The 20,226-nt window shown below is 38.2% G+C and overlaps 1 protein-coding gene across 1 annotated transcript in view; it reads right to left on the bottom strand.

The window, feature by feature from the left end:
• Positions 1-408: 408 nt before the first annotated feature.
• The window catches only part of cdkal1 (CDK5 regulatory subunit associated protein 1-like 1), a 474,679-nt gene continuing 454,861 nt past the window's right edge, over positions 409-20,226 (bottom strand). The window contains exons 14-15 of the mRNA XM_056257716.1: positions 19,660-19,824; positions 409-732 (exon numbers count right to left, since the gene is read on the bottom strand). Coding sequence (XP_056113691.1) covers positions 589-732; positions 19,660-19,824 — 309 coding nt within the window. The 3' untranslated portion in view covers positions 409-588. The remainder of the gene's footprint in view (positions 733-19,659; positions 19,825-20,226) is intronic.

The following is a 20,226-nucleotide window of genomic DNA, read 5'->3' as shown; positions in this document are numbered from 1 at the left end:
TAAACACACTGTAGCTTTAAAAGCACACAAAAAAGCGACTGACCTCCTCATGCCAGAATCCCTGAGAAAACATTCCAGAAATACAACCAAGGAGACAGAGAAGAGTGTGTGGAGTCATTTATTAGACATGCTTTTTGCTGGGAACAAAGATGGGAAGAGTCTGTTGCTCTTAGCTCAAAGCCAACAGTGAGAACACCTGGCCCGAAAATGAATGACTGCTGGGATTGAAAATTAACAGAAAGCCAAAGACGCTTTAAGCTGTCCTTAAAGGCAAAGGGGCTTCAATTTCTACAAGAAAACAAAAAAATAAATAAAAGAAAGAAAGCTATTCTAAAACATCACAACGATTGCTGTCACTTGAAAGCAAAAAAGGTTTCAGTCTTTAAAACCTTTAAACTTTAAAATTGGAGTCTTTAATCTGCAGCAAAAAAAGAAAGAAAGAAAAAAAGAATAAAGAAATATTACTAACCATCCAACATAAATTACCTTTACTTGACCTTAAAACACAAGACATAGGTATTCGGAGTCCTTGGGCCACTCCACACTCTTATAAGGCCTTGTCCGACACATCGAGATGAATTTACAGTGTCAGTGAAGCTCAATCACAAAAATCATGATTATGGCAGCCAGAGCAAGTCCAAAAGAGAGCAGCTTGAGTCCATCACCATCAAATCTCCATGACCATCCCACTAGTGCAGAGGATGCAACAGAGGCACGGACCGTCTTCAGCTCCTGTGAAATGAAAGAGAATTGAAGATAAATACCAGACAGAGATAAGACAGTGATAAGAGTGATCTCAGTCTTATGGGTTATTCATATCTGTTACTGTACAAGCGATGTGTTAGTGACTCCTGCTGCCTTTTGCATGGGGACCTTCCTAAAGTATGTTAAAGCTCATCTCTGGGTCTGTGCTCATGCAAACACAAGAATTCAATAGCTTTATTCTCTACTTTCACGTGTCTTCATTCCACTACTGAAAAGCACCTGCGCTCAGAGGCAATCATGGGTGGTTCAACAGAAATAAGACCCATTAAACACTGAAATCATATTCAACATCATCACCTGTCCTGCACTAATCGCAACTCAAAAGAAAAAGATTATTACTGTTACAACAGAGTTTATGGTGTTATGCATTTATGCATCGATGGTGTTAAATCATCACAATCGCTGGAGCACGAGAACACTTGGATGGTGGACCGCGTGATGTGAAATGAGTGAATGTGTGCGGTCTAGATGTCATCCATCTATATCACTCTGACAGGATGGTGATAGAGGGCAGTTGTGCTCGAAAATGGAAAGAGAATTAAGCACAACTTCACATCAGAGACTCAAAGGGTAAAATGGTTGTAAGTGGAAGTCGTGTCCTCTCTAATGTGTTGGCACATTAAAGGATCATCTATAATGGACACAGTAATGGGTTGTCGTCTCACATCAAGACAGGCCTGACAGCTCACCCAATAATATGTTCATTTCTGTACCCCTGATATTAAATATAGAGCCTCAATCTGAATGGCTATTTTGTGATTTTAATATTTTAGGCTGTCATGGTGTTAATAGCCATGCAGATTTTAATTTGAGCCCATTGCATTTATGTGGTTTTAGGAAAGTGTAGGTGATCTTTTGGGCAGTCGGGACATTATGAAAAGTGATATTTCTGGGCCGCCATCTTTAGCATCTCTGGGTCATTAATAGTCTCAGCCTCAGACGTCACGCCCACGGAACGTTGGCTAAACGTCTGATGCATATGGTACACTTAACTGGAAACACTTCAGGAATGTCGAAGTCGTCATCTGATTGGTTGAATTTTATCGGATTTCCGGGGGGCGCGAGTGTCGCGTTTATTTTCGGTCCGCCGGGAAACAAAGCGCAGACGTGTGATTGTTTAAGAAAAACTGTTGTGTTTACATGAGTGACAATGAGCATTTATCAAGATCAGCTAAACGTAGGATTCTCAAAAGTATGCGAGGTTCACGGCATAGACTATTTAAGAGATGTCCAGGAGTTTTGTTTGAGGCACTTAGTGGAGACAAAAAGAGATATTTTAGCCTGTTTGCCGACGGGATTTGGGAAGAGTATTATTTTCCAAGCCTGGCCGACCCTTTGTCAGCATTTAGAAGGATTCCCAGCAGATCCAATTTTACTAGTTGTGTGTCCCCTCCTATCTATTATGCATAGACATACACAGATACTGCTTGTTTTCTTCTCCTTTGATTTTCTATGCTGACTGACTTGTTGCACGCCGGTCTGTTGGTGTGGGGACATTTCCACGCCGCGAAACGTGACGCTGAACGAAACAAACTGTAATTGGTTGTTTGACATGTCGGTCAAACGGCCTTATGGGCGGGCCTTGGCCAAAGAAAGCTGCTATGAATTCCAGACCTTCAGCCGTCAGTCTGAAGGTCTGGCTACGCGAGACTAGGTCATTAAAGACCATTACAGAGAGCGTATATTCGTTTCTTACAGGTGTAAATGGCCTTCTCACATAACCTAGGAAGTCTATCTGAGAGGCCACACTCTTAAAAATAAAGGTTCCGAAAGGGGTTTTCCAGTGATGCCATAAAAGAACAATTTTTGGTTGGAGTTTGTGATATATCTCCTCCTCCTCTACAGTGAAACGCTCGCTCTGTCTGGATGAGCTTAAATCCACAGTAATGGCTTCACATATCACACATGCACACTTCAATAAGCATTCAAAAAGGTTAATTTGTTCAAATGCCGGGAGAAATCGGGGTAAGGGGCAAAAATCATTAAAGTACTTGCTTTAATGTTAAAAGAATTTAATGAAAGTTCGAATATCATTTATTGCCATTCTGAAAGCATGAAACAATGGATAATTCACCTCAGATCTTCAAAATAAATGAAAGGAAACAATAACGTTCAAACTGTGAACTCAATGTGAACAAACAAGTGTATTCTATGACAAAGATGGTTTCAGTCACCCAGTATATATTTTTAATCATGTTAAAGAGGTTATATTTATGTTTTTGTTTATTTGCTAATCCATTTCTTCTTTCTGATTTTGCCGTATTTTGTAGTCGTGTCACATCTGGTGTGGACAGACAAATTGCTTGTTGCTGGAATCTTACTGCATCGCATCTGGTTAGGGCAGGGTGTAAGTCGGTAACATTACAAAAAGCTTCCATTTTTTAACTACGTTATTTAACATAATCTAACAATGAAAAAGACTTGGCCTTTTCTAGACAGACAGGAAATCATGGAAAAGGGAGAGAGGGGAATTTGACGGGGAAAGGATCTTGAGCCGGGACTCGATCTCGGGTCGCCCGAAGTGCAACTGCATATGTTGGAGGACTTGCACACATGGCTATGGCTCCGACAGTGGATTAACATCAGAGACTCTTTAACATTTACTGATACATTATTATAACCAAAAGTTGTATCTGTTAATATTATTTAATGGATCCGAGGAAACATGAACAATTGTATTTTTATTAAGTAATGTTAACAAAAATTAATAAATACGGTAACAAATATATTGCTCATTGTTAGTTAATGCATTAACTTATGTTAACTAATGGGACCTTATTATAAAAAAATATTACATATATTAATTTAAAATGACTTTATATCTAAATTTCATCCTAATGGTTTGGATTATTCGAAAGCACATTAGCGCCTTTTCAATACACTGGCTGAATGAAAATGCAATTTTACTCTCTGACAGTATATGCCGCTTATGGGTGGCAGAAATATGGCATTTGCAGGTATGATATAAACACCATAAAGTAAACATTTTCATAATAAACAATCTTTTGGCATAAATGTGCAACATTCATTGATTGTGAACTTCTCTGAAACCACGAGCCTGTAGAATGCGTAACAGCACCGTGATTTTACTTTGAAGCATGCGGCGTTCACATTTAATTAAATCCACTGCTTTAGAAGTTTAATAATCACATTAAGCCAAATAACGATTCCGTTTTTTCTTTCCCAAAATTTGAGAGCTCTTGAAATAATAATGAAGACGTTTCTAACAGCATTTAATTTAAGTATTTAATAGAATTTAAGGGACCCTGTATGGTGGGCCTTTTAGTGGCATCTGTGCGTCTCAATGTGTATCAGGTTCCAGATGGTGCCTTCCTCTGCCGAGTGTGACTGTGTGTGAGTTTCTGAATGGAAACGTCGTCATTGTGCTTTACCAGAGTGGGATCATGTAGCAGACCCTCCACCCTCAGATGCCCTACATTACTCATTGTGCCTTATTCAAGCACCACCTCACCTCTGAGATTGTATCCCACAATTTCTGGTCCTAGGGCTATCAAGAAAGCAGTCTAAGGCATTCAGTGCATTCACTTCTGACTCCCACACGACCGTAACATGTTTATAACTTTTTTTTGTGACTACAGTAGAAGAGATAACCTGCTCTATAAACACGATACAGTGGCTGAAAGTTCTTTAAAAGCACACAATCCACGGTGTCAGATTCTGAAAGCAGCCTGTCTACAAAACCAGAATTGCTATTCAATTTCCTATTGTGCTGGACATATCCTATTCAAGGACGAATATGAACAAGTAAACAGTTCTGCTATGATTCTTATCAGAAGAAGAGCAAAGGAAAAGCAAACTCATTGTGAAATGTTTCCCTTGGGTGTGTGTATTGAGTCTGTGTTCCCACTTCAGGGGGCTAGAACCGAACCCTGGGGATCTCCAGTGATGAATAATATAATCCAAGAGACGTTCTGCTCTAAGGAATGTCTGAAGTCGACATGAGGTTAGACTTGAGTAATGTAAAGCACCTCTAAGTCTCTGACTGCACTACAGGAGAGCGCAGAGGAACTGGTTGGAGTGTATTAAAACTTTCAGCTGTGCGGGGAATGCCTTTGTACTGAGCGGATATTCAATGCAATTACTTGCCACCCATGTCATCCCAGGCAGGATGCCTGTGATGAATGCGGGTGCAGTAATACTGGATATCTCCTTAGCAATGGAGATGTGAGCTCCAGTTATCTGCTGATGCTGCACTACATATATTATAGGCCATGCACAGAAACCCTTGCTCAACTCCTCTGCCTCTTCCTCTTTCATCAAATAATCTGCTCATAGCTAAGAGGGAGGTTCATATGGAGAGTGTACTGTATTTCAGAATCCTATTCCCTTGTCAAATTGGAGCAGGGGCTGATGGAATGGCAGGTCCCATCAGCTTGTTTAAAAACTTAAAATAAAAACTGGATGGGTCAAACCATTAGGAGATCATGGCTGTGGATTAAGAAGAACAGTCTGCAGAGGACTAAACCATTCCTGTCATCATGTTTCTATTTTTGACTGGCACCTCGTGCTGGATCGATTTCTACATTTATTTTCACTTGAAAATTACACAAAAGTAGTTGTATATGTAGATTTCTTTGAAAAAACAAGTAAAAAAAAATACTAACTAAAAACTGAATTGAATTGAAATGCACTTGATGTCTTCTTGTATGAAATTCTAAGTAAAATTAAGTAAAAACAGTTTAGAAGCAACAGAATAAAAGATAAAAACATTACCAGACTGTCACGGTTATGTTAGTTTGCACTTTTTGTGTTTCTCCATCTCGAGTTAGTCATTTGTTGTTATGTATATTCCGCTGTGTACTAATTCATTATGTCATTATTGTGTTTAAATATTCAGGTCCGTTTGAGTTAGTTTGTCTGGTGTCATCAGTTCATGGATGAGTTGTATGCTACTCTGTTCTTGTGGATTATCATGTGGACCTATTAAATATGGCCTGTTTACATTTATCTTCATCTTCGTGTGTGTTTTTACAACCACCTGCGTGACACATTCTAGTTTGGAGGGAGCCGGTGTGTTTTATTTCTCTCGCATTACTTTCTCCGTCTGCCAATATCTTTTCCTTTTTTTCTCCTGTTCTTTCTCCTCTTTTGATGAATGTCAGTTAGAGTGACCGCTAGTGCATGCTGTATCCAGACACCACATTGATTCATGTCTGGTTCATACACACACACAAATCTAATGAGTGTCCGTCGATAGACTGTGGCGGCTCAGACTGAGGTGAGAGGCTCAAGGACAGGGACGCTGGGCCTCCAGACACCTGAACGATCTCCCGCCCGGCTGAGGTGATAATCCACACACACACACACACACACACACACACACACACACACACACACACACACACACACACACACACACACACACACACACACACACACACACACACACACACACACACACACACACACACACCAGCCTGTGATCCATCTATCTCAAACGCTTCACCATGGGGATTAGACACAGCCGAACCCAAATAAACACTGACAACATGAATATGCTAGAATGGAAAAATCTTCTTGTTTTGATGTTTGGCTACACTGAACAAGAGCTGAAAATGAAGATGTCCGTTTTGACACCAGTCCCATTATATGAAACATTTAGGAAACAGTTCACAACATTAGGGAATGATGTGAACTGGACTTGAACCTGTGTTCCCCACATGAGCATCAATGTTTCAGCATCAGCATCAAAGCATCAATGTTTCAGAGCATATACACTAGCCACTAACAGCGCAAACCCTTATAAAACAAACCAAGCAAAACATAACAAATCAAAACAAAGTACTTGACTAATCCAGAGTAGGGCTACCACATATCAGATTTTAACTACACAATTATTGTGACCAAACAAATTCACTAAAATTAGTTATTTATTTATATAATTATATAAAATATAATATAATTTAAATAAATATTATTTATTTATTTATTATTTATTTATGAGTTATTTATAGAAATTTGGAAATTAAGAAAATGATGATATCAGTCAAATTTATCTTTAACCTATTTATTTAACGTTTCTCAGTTCTGGCCAATGAATCACACTGGAAATACGATTGTATGGAGGCGGAAATAGTGTTTTTTGATCAGCACTTCCTGCAGACTCATGTCTAACAACAGAACCCCCCCCCCCCCCCAACCCCCCAAAAAAAAAACTAACAGACTGGGTAGAGAGTCATCTCCTTAAATGTGATTTTGTGCAGCAGTAGTATCTACACACTGCATTCTTCGTTCCTTCTTTTTTCTATTTTATAACAAGTGGGAGACACTTATATAACCACTATACCGTGTCCTAACCAGATGTGACGGAGTAAGATTCCAGCAAAAAGCAATTTGTCTGTCCACACCAGACATGACATGACTACAAGACACAACAAAATCTGTCAAAAATCAGAAGAGCATGTGGGCAGTCTCTCTTCAAGTGCACTGCACTTACAACAAAATGGAAAAGCACAATCAAATTCATATTACGCCATTTTAACATGACCAAACATACACACTGAATGACTGAAACAATCTTTGTCATAGAATACACTTGTTTGTTCACAGTTTGAGCGTTCTTGTTTCCTTTTAATTTTGAAAATTTTGAAATTTATTTTCATGATCTGAGGTGAATTATCCATTGTCACTTTCAATATAGGGTATAAGGTCATGTAAAAATGATATTCAAATTCTCAATACTTTCTTTAAACATTAAATAAAGCACATAATCAGTACCTGAGATTATCATTGTCATACTTTGTATGTTGTTGTTCCAGTCTTGACATCTCAGAAATACAGTAGAAACTGTTTCTAAAATACAATCATTTGTCGTTCAATGCGTATCACCGTCAAGGCTGATTAGGAAATCAAAAGCTCTGCTTAACATGTAAAAGATACCTTTTATTGCATAGTATCTGGTAAGGACATGGTGTTAAGGTTCAATGCCTTCACTTACTATTTCGTCAACCAGTTAGTGGCACTTCATTATCATCATATGTGCAGTTTTTACACAATTTCAATATTTAATGTTTTTATATCACAGTTATTGTCAATACCGGTATATTGCGGCACACCTAATCCTTGTCTGACACGATTACTGCATCCACACACACAGACTCAGCTTATGTGTGTTCTTCACATAATTTCACATTTTACACAAAATCTAAATTTCCTTGAGCTTCTGACATATAAGAGGTCATCATACTATAAGAATATCCTGTAAGTTTCAGATTTACTTACTAGTCCAAGTAAGTACTTTGCTAGTCCAAAAACAAATTTGATAATATCCAAGCCTCGCGAACGACTCGTTGTGGAATGTGCCTAGGTGAAAGACCGCATCTGCAGAAGAAAATCAACATCTACTTCATCATTGCAACTTTGGCCCCGCCCACTGGTGTGTTAGTGAGATGATGAGGAGAGAAGAGCGATCAGTGGATCAATGGACTAAAAATAACATTAGGCTAACTTCCAAAGGATTATTTTCAACAATGTGAATGTCTCAGTTGAGCATTATTTATTTGTATTCGGTACATTTCACTGTGGATTCTTTGGTAAATCAGTCGCAATTTTGGCGCAGGCTTTGCAAACAGACTTTTACAATATGGACACGACAGTAATGCGACATATAAGTATAACATATAAGTAACTCTGTTAATTCTAATGCCTGATCTGTGACCAATGATTTCTGATATGTAATGATTAATGTAAAGTCAGATGTTCTTTGTCTGTGTCAGTAATCAAACCAGTGACTAAACGGTCAACTTCACATTGTTTCTTTTAGTAGGATGAAAATAATTTAAACGGTGATTACATATAGAAAGCGATCAAAGAACACTCCCTTTACTATTGCTGGAGCTGTCAATCAAACAGTGCAAGTTTATCTGTGACTGAGTTCTGGACTCTCGCCAAAACTCCTGTTATAAAAGTCCCTTTTATCTATAGTCTTTGGTTATAATCAACAAATCTCTTATTTACATTGTGTTTGCACTGTTAGTTATGATGAAATCATTCGTTAGTGTGCAGAAATCGAGTTGCAATGACGAGATTACAGCATTCATGCACTCAACATGTCTGTGATCGGCTGCAATGCTTATCACTGCAAGCTGTCATGCCACAATCTAAATATAATGCTATAGATCTAAATATAATGCTATAATCAACACTTTTCACTATTAGTAAACCTTGAGAGCTGTAACAAACGTGCTAAAAGTTTTCGAGAGAGTTCCACATATACTAGCTATTTCATATGCAAAGATGTTAGCCAATCACAGCAGTGGGCGTTTACACTGAAGTCTCATAGCAGATACGCCCCTTAAAACAGAGCATTCAAATCAGAGGGGAAAATCTGGGTAGACAAAATGCCTTTTAATTCTAAATTATGGCAATATCTGATGTAAAAATCATACCAACATTATAAGTGCACCCCAGGAAACATTATAAAACAATAAAACAACATAGCTAATGACCCCTTTAAATAACATGATTAAAGTATTTCAGCCAGAGCTGTGGCTTCAGACACTCATCAGGAACATCACCGCTCAGACCTTCAATCTCAGTGTGCATATACAAAGACCCAATGCAGCCAACAGCAATCACTGTGCAATATTTTTTCCAAAGATTCAGTAAGCCTCCCATCAGGGTCATCAATCAAGTTACTGACACAGCACCTCTATCCATCAGTGACTGACCAATACAAATAACAGGAAAACCTCATCTGTACAGTGTGAACGTTCAGTCTAAGACTGTAAGAAGCAGAGACTTTGCTGTTACAGCTCATCAGAGAACTCAACCCAAGAACAGAGCAAGCAGAGAGGAATGGGGTGAGCTCAAGGATCCCTCTTCAGTTTGATATCTGGCTTTGCAGTAACAGTAGATACTATGAAGCCATCTTATCTGGACAGAGAGGAACTAGAGTAAAGAGCAAGATCAACGTAAAGAACTAACGGTAACACCTTACAATAAGGTTCATTAGTTAACATTAGTTAATGTATTAACTAACCTGCACTAACCACAAGCAATCCATTTGTTACTGTATTTGTTAATCTTTGTTAACGTTAGTTAATAAAAATACAGCTGTTCATTGTTAGTTCACAATGCATTAACTAATGTTAACAATATTTGAATAAAGTATTAGTAAATGTTGAAATTAACTTTAACAAAGACTAATAAATGATGTATACGTGCAGTTCATTATTATTTCATGTTAACTAATGTAGTTAAAGGAGAACTCCGCACAAAATGAACCTTTGGTCTAATAAAACATTGGTACCTAGTCAACCGTTCTCTGAGATTTGTTTTCATGATGATCGAATGTAAAGAGTTTTATCTCTAAAAACTGTTTAGCGTATAACGCTAGTAATGGGGGCATATAATAAGTAAAAAGAAATCGCTAGTTTATACCACTAACAAGGCTCAAAATAGCCCCACACGAACACAGTAACATAATGAGGGTCTCTACATGCAAAACGAAGCATTGAGAACTTTGTAAGTGTACAGACCGTTTAATAAGAAGATATTTTATGAAGACAGTCCACTTCGTGTATACAGACAGGAGCCATCTTGGGAAAACAGTCTCGACTAATCAAACCACGAACGCCATTCATACAGTTCAGAAGTTCACTGAACTTCATACAGTTCAGCTCACTTAGCACGTCGTTCGTGGTTTGATTAGTCGAGAGCGTTTTCCAAAGATGGCTCCTGTCTGTATACACGAAGTGGACTGTCTTTATCTTCATCTTCTTATTAAACGGTCTGTACACTTACAAAGTTCTCAATGCTTCGTTTTGCATGTAGGGACCCTCATTATGTTACTGTGTTAGTGTAGGGCTATTTTGAGCCTTGTTAGTGGTATTAACTAGCGATTTCTTTTTACTTATTATATGCCCCCATTACGAGCGTTATACGCTAAACAGTTTTTAGAGATAAAACTCTTTAAATTCGATTATCATGAAAACAAATCTCAGAGAACGGTTGACCAATGTTTTAGACCAAAGGTTAATTTTGCGCCAGAGTTCTCCTTTAACTAAAGGGAGACAGATCAGTACAATATCTGCTTGATTACCAAGGAAGTCAAAGGACACTTACATTGAAATAAAATGCCTAAATGTTTTAATGAACATTATTACGATTAATATTTTAAACGTCAATGCCAGTTCGCAGTAGACGCCTCTCATAACTTCTGTAAATATACCACTCTTAAACATGAAATGTAAAGAAAGCCACTGCAATTCATGCCAAAGAACCAATTAACAAATGTAATTTGTGCTCTGTATTTATAAATGTCAAACATAAAATTACTTCAAAGGCTGAAAAACCAACGCATTCTCATCCTTTGGCGTCATATAGGTGACGCCATATGACATTTCGTCGAAATCTTATGCACATGGCATCCTTTAGCGTCAATATAACACGCACTGTTATGGGTAGGTTTAGGTCTGGGGTAGGGTACGGTTATGACGCCTTGGGATCTGCGTCTCATATTCACGCTAAACGATGCCATGTGCGTCGGATTTAGACGAGCGTCACCTGTATGACGCCTTGGGTTCTGCGTCTCATATTGATGCTAAAGGATGCCATGTGCGTAAGATTTCAACGAAATGTACAAAGTGTCACATGTATGACGCCAAAGGATGAGAACGGGCTGGAAAAACAGATGCAATCACCTAAAAATGTAAGTCTAAAATATATTTAACTTTGTGTTGCTTCACAGCACTGACTGACTGGCCCACCACAGATATAAATACAGCTTGAATCGTTTGCACATGAACAAACAACAAACATTTACAGAAATAAAGCAATATGTGCTTTGATATCAGACGGTCCAGCTGGCTGTAGTCACTCAGATGGCTAACATCAAAATACGCTAGAAGAACTTACACTATGGTTACACATTATTTCACAGTACGTGCACTTTCTATGTACTTACAGTATATCTACCCACAAAAGTACTGAGTAATAAGGTAAAAACATGGGTTACGGTTAGGTTCAAGGTTAGTACCTAGTTATTGCCTAGTTAATGTCATTACTACAATAAGTCCATAGTTTGTACATGCGAAACAGGACTGTAAAAATAAAGTGCTACCTACACTACCATCACGTCATGTTTCTCCTTCACTTTTCAAGATGGGATGTGTGTAGGATGAGACTCAGGACAGGAACGTGTCCACATGCATTACAGAAACAGCCAGTGTCAGCAGGGAAAACATGGCCAGTGGCTCTCCAGATGATGTAAAGGTCCAGCAATTACAATTGCCACTGGAGAAACCCACTGACACACACACACACACACACACACACACACAGAGAGAGAGAGAGCAGTGTCTTTCAACAGAGCAGAGCTGTTTTTGTCACTTCAGAATCTCTCTCACATTGTCTCTTATCAATTGATCGGAACAGTTTCAGTCATGGAGCGATGAACATACACACTTGTGTTATAAGACTTAATTATCTCAAACTTATTCACACACACACTCTCTGGGGAATCTACAGTAAGTTCCAATTCGTCCTTCCTGACCTATCAATTAACATCAGTTAACACTACCAAATCTAATTAGCCCCTAATAAACACTAACAAACAAAGGCTTTATCATGGGAGAACAGAACATCTAAGATCAAAATCAGAGGAAAATCCCAGAACTGCAGCGTTCTACATCATTACCTCATGTACAGTAGTGCTGCACAAGCCATTTCCCAAAACACACAGCTCTTACTCTGGCCTCACACGGGCACCACAAATGTTGAGCTTTAGTCACATCACTTAAGGCAAGTGAGAGTGTCAGATGATTCCTTCCCAAGTTACGGGGCACCATCACACCATTCAACACACCATCTAGGTTCAGAATAATGTCTTTGTTCAACATTTCCTTGCTCATCAGAGATCTGAGATCAGCACTCCACAGTCTGGGATCATTGCTGGAGGTCAGCGAGTGCAGTTGTAATGCAGTGCCAGAAGACATCTACACACCTGCAGTGGCACAGCACTGTTCCTCCTCCCGTCAGCTGACAGCTCCATAAATCAGCATTCAAAGCTGGATTCATCTCTCTGATGATGTATCTGTGTCACTCTGCTCTCTTCAAAGCAATATGAGCATTTGACAAGCAACTGAAAAGCAACTTAAGCGGCCAAAAATGGCCATGGGCACGGGAAATTTCAAGTCACAGTGCATTTACACTAGCAGAAACACGCGAGAAGCTCTGCTTTGGAGCCCAGCAGGTTTCCACAAGTTTCTGGGAGTTTTTTTGGTCTTTGTCAATGCAAAACAATTAACAACTATTTGATGAATAGATAATTTATAGCTTCATGTCTGACATGGCAGCAAATACCATTGATTTTGTGTGTCTCATTAATGTTTGAATATACGTAAATATGAATAGATTTGAGAGCTCCCACAAACAGGAAGATTTTCAGTGAATACAGATTCTGAACAATATGACCAAAATAAATGTTGACAGAATTTGATATGCATTCACTACTGTTCAAAAGTTTGGGGTCAGTAAGATTTTTTTCAATTAAAGAAATCTCTTATGCTCAGCAAGACAGCATTTATTAGATCAATACAGTAAAAACAGAAAAATGACTTTTCTATGTGAATATACTGCATGTTAAAATGTAATTTGTGAGGGCAAAACTGAATTTTCAGTATCGTTACTCCAGTCTTCAGTGTCACATGATCCTTCAGCAATAATTCTAATATGCTGATTTGCAGCTCAAGAAACATTTCTTATTATTATCAATGTTGAAAACAGTTGTGCTTCGTCATTTTTTTGTGGAAAGCGTGATACATTTTTTTTATAAACTGTTTTTTTTTAGGATTCTTTGATGAATACAAAGTTCAAAACAACAGCATTTATTGGACGAGGAAATATTTTTAAATCCTAAACATGAAATAATCATTATTATTATAATTTATAATTATGAAGTGTGTGTGTGTGTGTGTGTGTGTCTGTTCTGTGTCTGTGTGTCTGTGTAAGTGTGTGTGAGCTCCACAGGGCAAAATTTCAAAATAGCTGGTAGCAGGCACAAATTTTGGTAGTCCGAAATGAATTGAACTAGCCCAAAATAAAAAAATATATTTTTTTTTATGTAGAAAATTGGATAGGAGTCAAACTCACAAATATCAACAATGGTACATAAAATAATCAAAATTCAATCATCAATTCAAATATGCATTTGATTCTAACTGAACTGAAATTTCTATGAATTTCTATCTTCTTCATCTTGACCTGTCTTTTTTTGGCTAAGTAGAACTGAAACGTAAATCTATGTGCCTCTTAACATTTTAACACACACAACCAAGTGTCAGCGACTTTAGCAGTTTTCTCCACTACACACCTGATCGTCACATTACAATTATTAAAATTCTCAGTGTTAAGCAGTGTTGGGCAGTAACGCAGTTACTTTTGACAGTAACTCATACTGTAACACATTACTTTTTAAATAAATTAACTCCATTACCGTTACCATATGGTGCGTTGTCCATTACTTTTTTTAAATTAATTAATTTTGGCTGAAGTGTAGCCTACAGCCTAACCTGTTTACAGCAGCGACGCATTGTTGGTGGTAGGGTTGCCACCCGTCCCTTAAAATACAGAATTGTACCGTATTTACAAGTAAAATGATGCGTCCGTATCAAATCAATAAGAGACACGATTTGTCCCGTATTTCACACAAGGCCCACACATAGCCTAGTTGGATAAAAACATAGGCTTTACTATACTAATAGCAAATAGCCTATAAATAAATCAATTTCACAATAATGTTACATTATGATTAGAATCAAATGAATTTTGTCCATTTTCTAAGCTTAGAAAATGCACATTTATACGGGCTGAATTTTATAGGCCTAAAATAAATATTGTTTAGTAATTATGTGAATTACACTGCGCAAACTACTACCCACCGAATGAAGAAGGGTTGGCTCTCAGTCTCCACAGAACAAAATATTCATTTTATTTTATTTTTAGTGTTCGCATTTATGAGGAAAAAACAATGTTACGGACGTGACAGTTCTCCGTTGCGGACGCGACGCGCTCTGAAAGCGGCACTAAAAGATGCTTTAATACTTTCACAGAGACATCAAACAGAAAGCACAAAACCTTTCTTTAAAGTGAATTTCGTTTTGTATTAATTGTATCTTAATTTTAAATCAATGTTTCATCAACCAATTGCCTGGATTTAATAAATAAGAAGTAAATATAGCAGACGATAGATAATCACGAAATGGAGGTGCCGGCGCATGAACTGGAGCTCGTCTCATAAATGAACCGAAACTCAGCGTATAAGGTAGCCTACTTGCCTCACAGACATGTCTACTTTTAAACAGAACAATTCAAAACGAAAGAAAACAGACTACAGACTGCTCTCTGCTTATGTAATCCGTATGAAATGTGCATTTCTCTCTGGTGCGTCTACTGCGAAGATCGCGAGTCAGCATAGTGAGTCACTTCAGAAATCCTTGTAATATATTCAGTTTGTGCTGGTCTGACTCAAATAAAATAGTGTTTAAAAATTAATTTCTGTTTAAGTCAGTTTTGTGTTTGTATAGACCATAACGCATAAAAGGGGATTAATGGGAACATTAAAGAATGTTTTTTTCTAAAAAGTTACTTTTAACAGTAACACATTACTTTTTGGTGTAAGTAATCAACAAAGTAATAGCTGGGTTTCAGTCACGTGATTATGATGACGCGCGAAATTCAGATGGAGGGCAGGGGAGTGAAGAGCGCAATGGACGAGATGGAGGAAAGTCCGTACTGTACCTCTTTACAGCTATTACAAGAGAAAGATATAAACAAAAAATTAAACATATGTTGGACGTGATCCTTACGTTATGAAGAGGAGCGATTTTCAACTGAATTGAAAGATTTTCCTGCCATCGAGGTGGTAGATATCAGCAACTACCTCGTCTTACAGACATACTTTGACTTTACAAAGTTCGTAAATGTTACACGTTACACAAACATAGCCACTTAAGTTGTATTAACTCACCATTGACGAAGTGATCACTGCACAAACGGGCATTTTTCCCATTCGGCTCCTCCCGACCGCAGACGTAGGTTTTTCCGGAGTTTTTCGGTCAATTTCTTGCATTTTCCCCCTTTATGAACAACAACTTTTGGTACACGATAAAAACTCCTCGTGGTTTGATCGATTTAAGTAACCATAAACGACGCAAAACATATGCATTTTGAGTTTGTTATAGTGCTTTCTAAATACAGCAAATCACTTCCTGCCCTCCATTTGCATTTCGCGCCATGGCAACGCAGTGGCGTGACGTCATATGAAAACAAGCTATTGAGTTACTTTTTGAATGAAGTAACTAGTAACTGTAACTAATTACTATTTCTTAGTAACTAGCACAACACTGGTGTTAAGCATGATGATATGGTAACATGTTACACTGAAGTAAGCTGCTTTTAAATTAACATTTATCTAAATGCAAAATTGCATTTCCTTAATAGCCTAAACACAGACTTTACGTCAATGCAACTTCCCGAAAACAAACAAGAAATTAAATGCATTCAGCCCAAGCAAAGGCTAGATATAGGCTTTATTAATTTACTGTCATGTACATAGAGCGCTTCACGTCTGTTACACATCACATATTCAATACATGATTTGTCCTGTTAAACTACTTCTCTAACACGCCCACATGGTACTTGACTTTCCTTCCTTTTTAGTTTTTAATTTGGTAAATTTGGTCAATTAGTAGTACCTGAAGGAAAAAAAGAAGAAGCTTTAAAACACGTTAATATTTCCAATCATTATTTTGGAAAATTCTTATCAGAATAATTTCTAAGCTTGTGTATATTTTTAGGTAAAACTTGAATTATTGTGTTTCATGTGGGAAACCCACCTCACTGTCTTAGGAGGTGGTCTAGGCATATGTTATCTTTGATTTGTTTTCCCTGAAGAGATATATGCTAGTTTTGAAAACGAAAGTAAAAGAATGATGCACGTTTGTTGCGTTTTACCATGAAATGAGAGTTCCGTGTCTTTAAATCAACAGTACACATTAATGATTTATCTCTCATCGACCTGCAATTAATTCGATAAGTCAAGAGAGTGAAAAACGCAAATCAAATTTTATTTGACTATATTTAAAATAGCCCGTTGGGTAAGGCGGTGATACATTTTGGTAGCCCGACTGGAAGATACTTTGAAAGCCCAGCTCCATGAGTGATCTAGGAATGACCCGACTGGCTGTCTCTATTTGTCATTCTGTGCTAATTTGTGTCTGCTGTGTTATTTTTCTAGAGAGGAGAGAACACGTCCACACAGAGGACATCAAATGATCCTTCAAAATGTGATACACATTTTAATTTCACACCCCATCAGATTTTACTGCTGCCCTGGCAGACCATTAAACGCAAGAGAGAGAGAGGAGGAAAAGAGAAATAAAGAGAGATTAAAAATACGCTGATAAGTGGTCATGGTCATCTAACAGAGGGAGTTCTGAAGAAAAAAAACGGGATGAAAAAGCATAAAGATTTTTTTCTGACAATCTACAACAATCAACTCTTTCTTAATGCCAGATGTCTTTGGATGGGAAGCACAAGGATTCGTCCTCTCCTCAGGATTGCTGGAGAAGATATGCATGCAGCCAGAGGCGGTGATAAAGCAGCAGGACCGTAGTTTAATGGAAGGAGGTCTAATGGTGCAGAATGAACTCTGTAAGTAGTGGAGATCTGCTGTCTTCATATTGGCCCAAGTTCACTAGTTAAGCACTCGGAAGCTCCAGACAATGACAGAGAAGCGTGTGTGAAGAGATAATTAGGGCAGCAGAATATCTCGCTAGCACGATTCCTCTCTCAGACACACTTCATTTAAAAGTCACTGTTCTATATGAAACACATGAGCACATGAGCTCCTTCATTTGACATGAATTGGCCAAAGAGTTACTAAGAACTGGATCCTCACCGTACAACACACAAGTTTTCACCCTTCAAGTCATAAACTTGCAAGACTAAACCCTTTGATATCAACATCCAGACCAAGTCACTCAGTCCAATAATCAGGCTGACCATTTGAGTTAAGTGAATTAGAAAAACAGCTTTCATGCAAGACACTGCCATGGCATTACTGGAACAACTAATGGTGAATGGCTTTGGCAACCTGTGCATGAGGTAGTTCTGGTTACCTTTAGTTGATAAACAAACAAACTAGCTTGGTCATACCTGCTTAAAGGAATAGTTTATCCAAATGGAACGCACGCACACGCGCACGCGCACGCACACACACACACACACACACACACACACACACACACACACACACACACACACACACACACACACACACACACACACACACACACACACACACACACACACACACACACACACACACACACACACACACACACACACACACACACACACACACACACAATCCAATCAGCTGTTCTGCTCTTTCAGCCAAATTTAAGTGGTTATTTAACCTTAAGATTAATTGCTTTTTTATATGAATCACTTTTTGAATACCTCATTTGTAAATCGCTTTGAATAAAACGGTCTATTAAATGTAAACGTAAAACAATGATCAACCCATATACACTCATGCCCAAAATTGTATGTACAAACTAAAGCTGAAATATCCGTTCCACAGAAGGAAGAAAGTCATACAGGTTTGGAACATGAGTAGGAGTAAATGCTTACAGAATGATCTTTTTTGGTAAACTATCCTTTTAAAGGTACTTTTTGGAGGATGGAGGATGGTGGCTGGTCAAGCAGCATGGACCAACTAACAGCTTAAACCAGCTTGAAATTAGCTATTATATTGGAAACACCAGCAACCTTTTGGTCTTTTTATTTAACAAGCCAGACCAAGACCTAAAGATAAAGACAGTAAGTCTCACTGCTGCCAGGCATAAAATGGTGTTTAAATTGATACAACACAGAGAAACTTTCATTAGACTTAGACTTTAGACTTTCATTTAGCAGGAATGACGTCCTCATTTCTTTTATCAGTTCTCTATGTGATTTAAAGAATGTATAAAATTCGGTTTGCTCAAACTATAATAGTTGATTCTTGTGTGTAGGTGGCTTCATGTACTATCAGAAATCCTGTGAACATGCTTTTTGAATTTCACACTCTCATCCTAATGTAAAACAGACTGCAAACAGAGTGTGAAGTCTGGACTCTCTGCCTCCAATCTGTCACGTCCATCTCTTCAGACACAGACTGAAATAGGGTGCTGCTCACACCATTCTCCTTCAGACAGACTCTCTGGCAGCTTAGCGGTCAATTGGCCATCACAGGCTCTAGGCACAACTGACTGTTCACTCATCCAGCTTCTGCTGGTCCCTGAAAGGACCCCATCATTACATCACATCCAGGCTATCAGACTGCAGCCGAAGCTGTTGTGCTTCTAAACACCTAAAAAATACTCCACAAATGAGGCCACTGTAAAGAGAGGGAAAACTTTTCCACTGATTGCAAACCAAAACCAAAAGTCAAGTCACCTTTATTTCTATAGCGCTTTATCCAATACAGACTGATTCAAAGCAGCTTCACAGTAATAAACAGGATCAGAATGAATGATGCAAACTTTATCAAATATGATAAATTACAATTCTAAAGCAGTTCTTAAAAGACAATAGTGTCATCATTCAGCTCAATGATGATTCAGTTCAGTTCAATAACTGTTTAAAGGTCATGAATAAGGAAATGAGTTCAATTCAGCTATAAGCAGCTCTACAAAAGACAACAGTAGCATTATTCACCTCAATTCAGTTCAAATTTTTGTTCTAATCCAGCAGTGTCAGTGCAGTCAAATGGATAATATTACTGAAAATGAATAGTCTTTTAAAACCCCACAGTCACAATTTGTCATCTTCAGAATAAAGACGTAGAACAAGCTAATCCGAAAAGACATGGTCAAGTAGACTGACCTGAGGGAGTCCAGACACCTGGCCCTTCTGAAGAGGCTGAGCAATAGAGGGAGTGAAGACCTGTGCATCCTCCACTGGCCGTCCCTTCATGTAGTGCTTCCCAGCCTCATATATATTCACTTCGATCATCTTCCCTTTGAACTCAGGCTTCTTCGGCACCAGCACCTGCAGATACATGAAGAAGAACATTTTACACGGTCAGTCCCTTGAGGTTAAAAGCTCTAAATTCATTATAACAAAATATACAAAACAGCATCATGAGCAAAACATAAAACAATAGGAAAGCAGCGGCGTCTACAGTGTTTTGCAACAAATATAATCTATAGCTCACAAATGGATTCTCATTCATCTTTAGCTCTGAGATCCACGATCATATTGAACACTTTAAACTGACATAACACACCATTAAAGTGAATGTGTAATACTGTAATACTGGAGATCAATAGCATTTGACAGATCAAACAGTCGTGCCATTGTTCATTGCTTTCACAACATGCCTTCCACCGTATCCACTCCACACATAAACTTTAAACTGCTTGTTAAATGTTCTCACACGCTCCTCAGGAC

This window comes from Rhinichthys klamathensis, unplaced genomic scaffold, assembly GCF_029890125.1.
Source record: "Rhinichthys klamathensis goyatoka isolate OS25496 unplaced genomic scaffold, OSU_Roscu_1.1 h1tg000006l_1, whole genome shotgun sequence".
Lineage (NCBI taxonomy): Eukaryota > Metazoa > Chordata > Actinopteri > Cypriniformes > Leuciscidae > Rhinichthys > Rhinichthys klamathensis.
The sequence above is the reverse complement of the archived record's forward strand: the minus strand, read 5'-3'. Positions and strand labels throughout refer to the sequence as shown.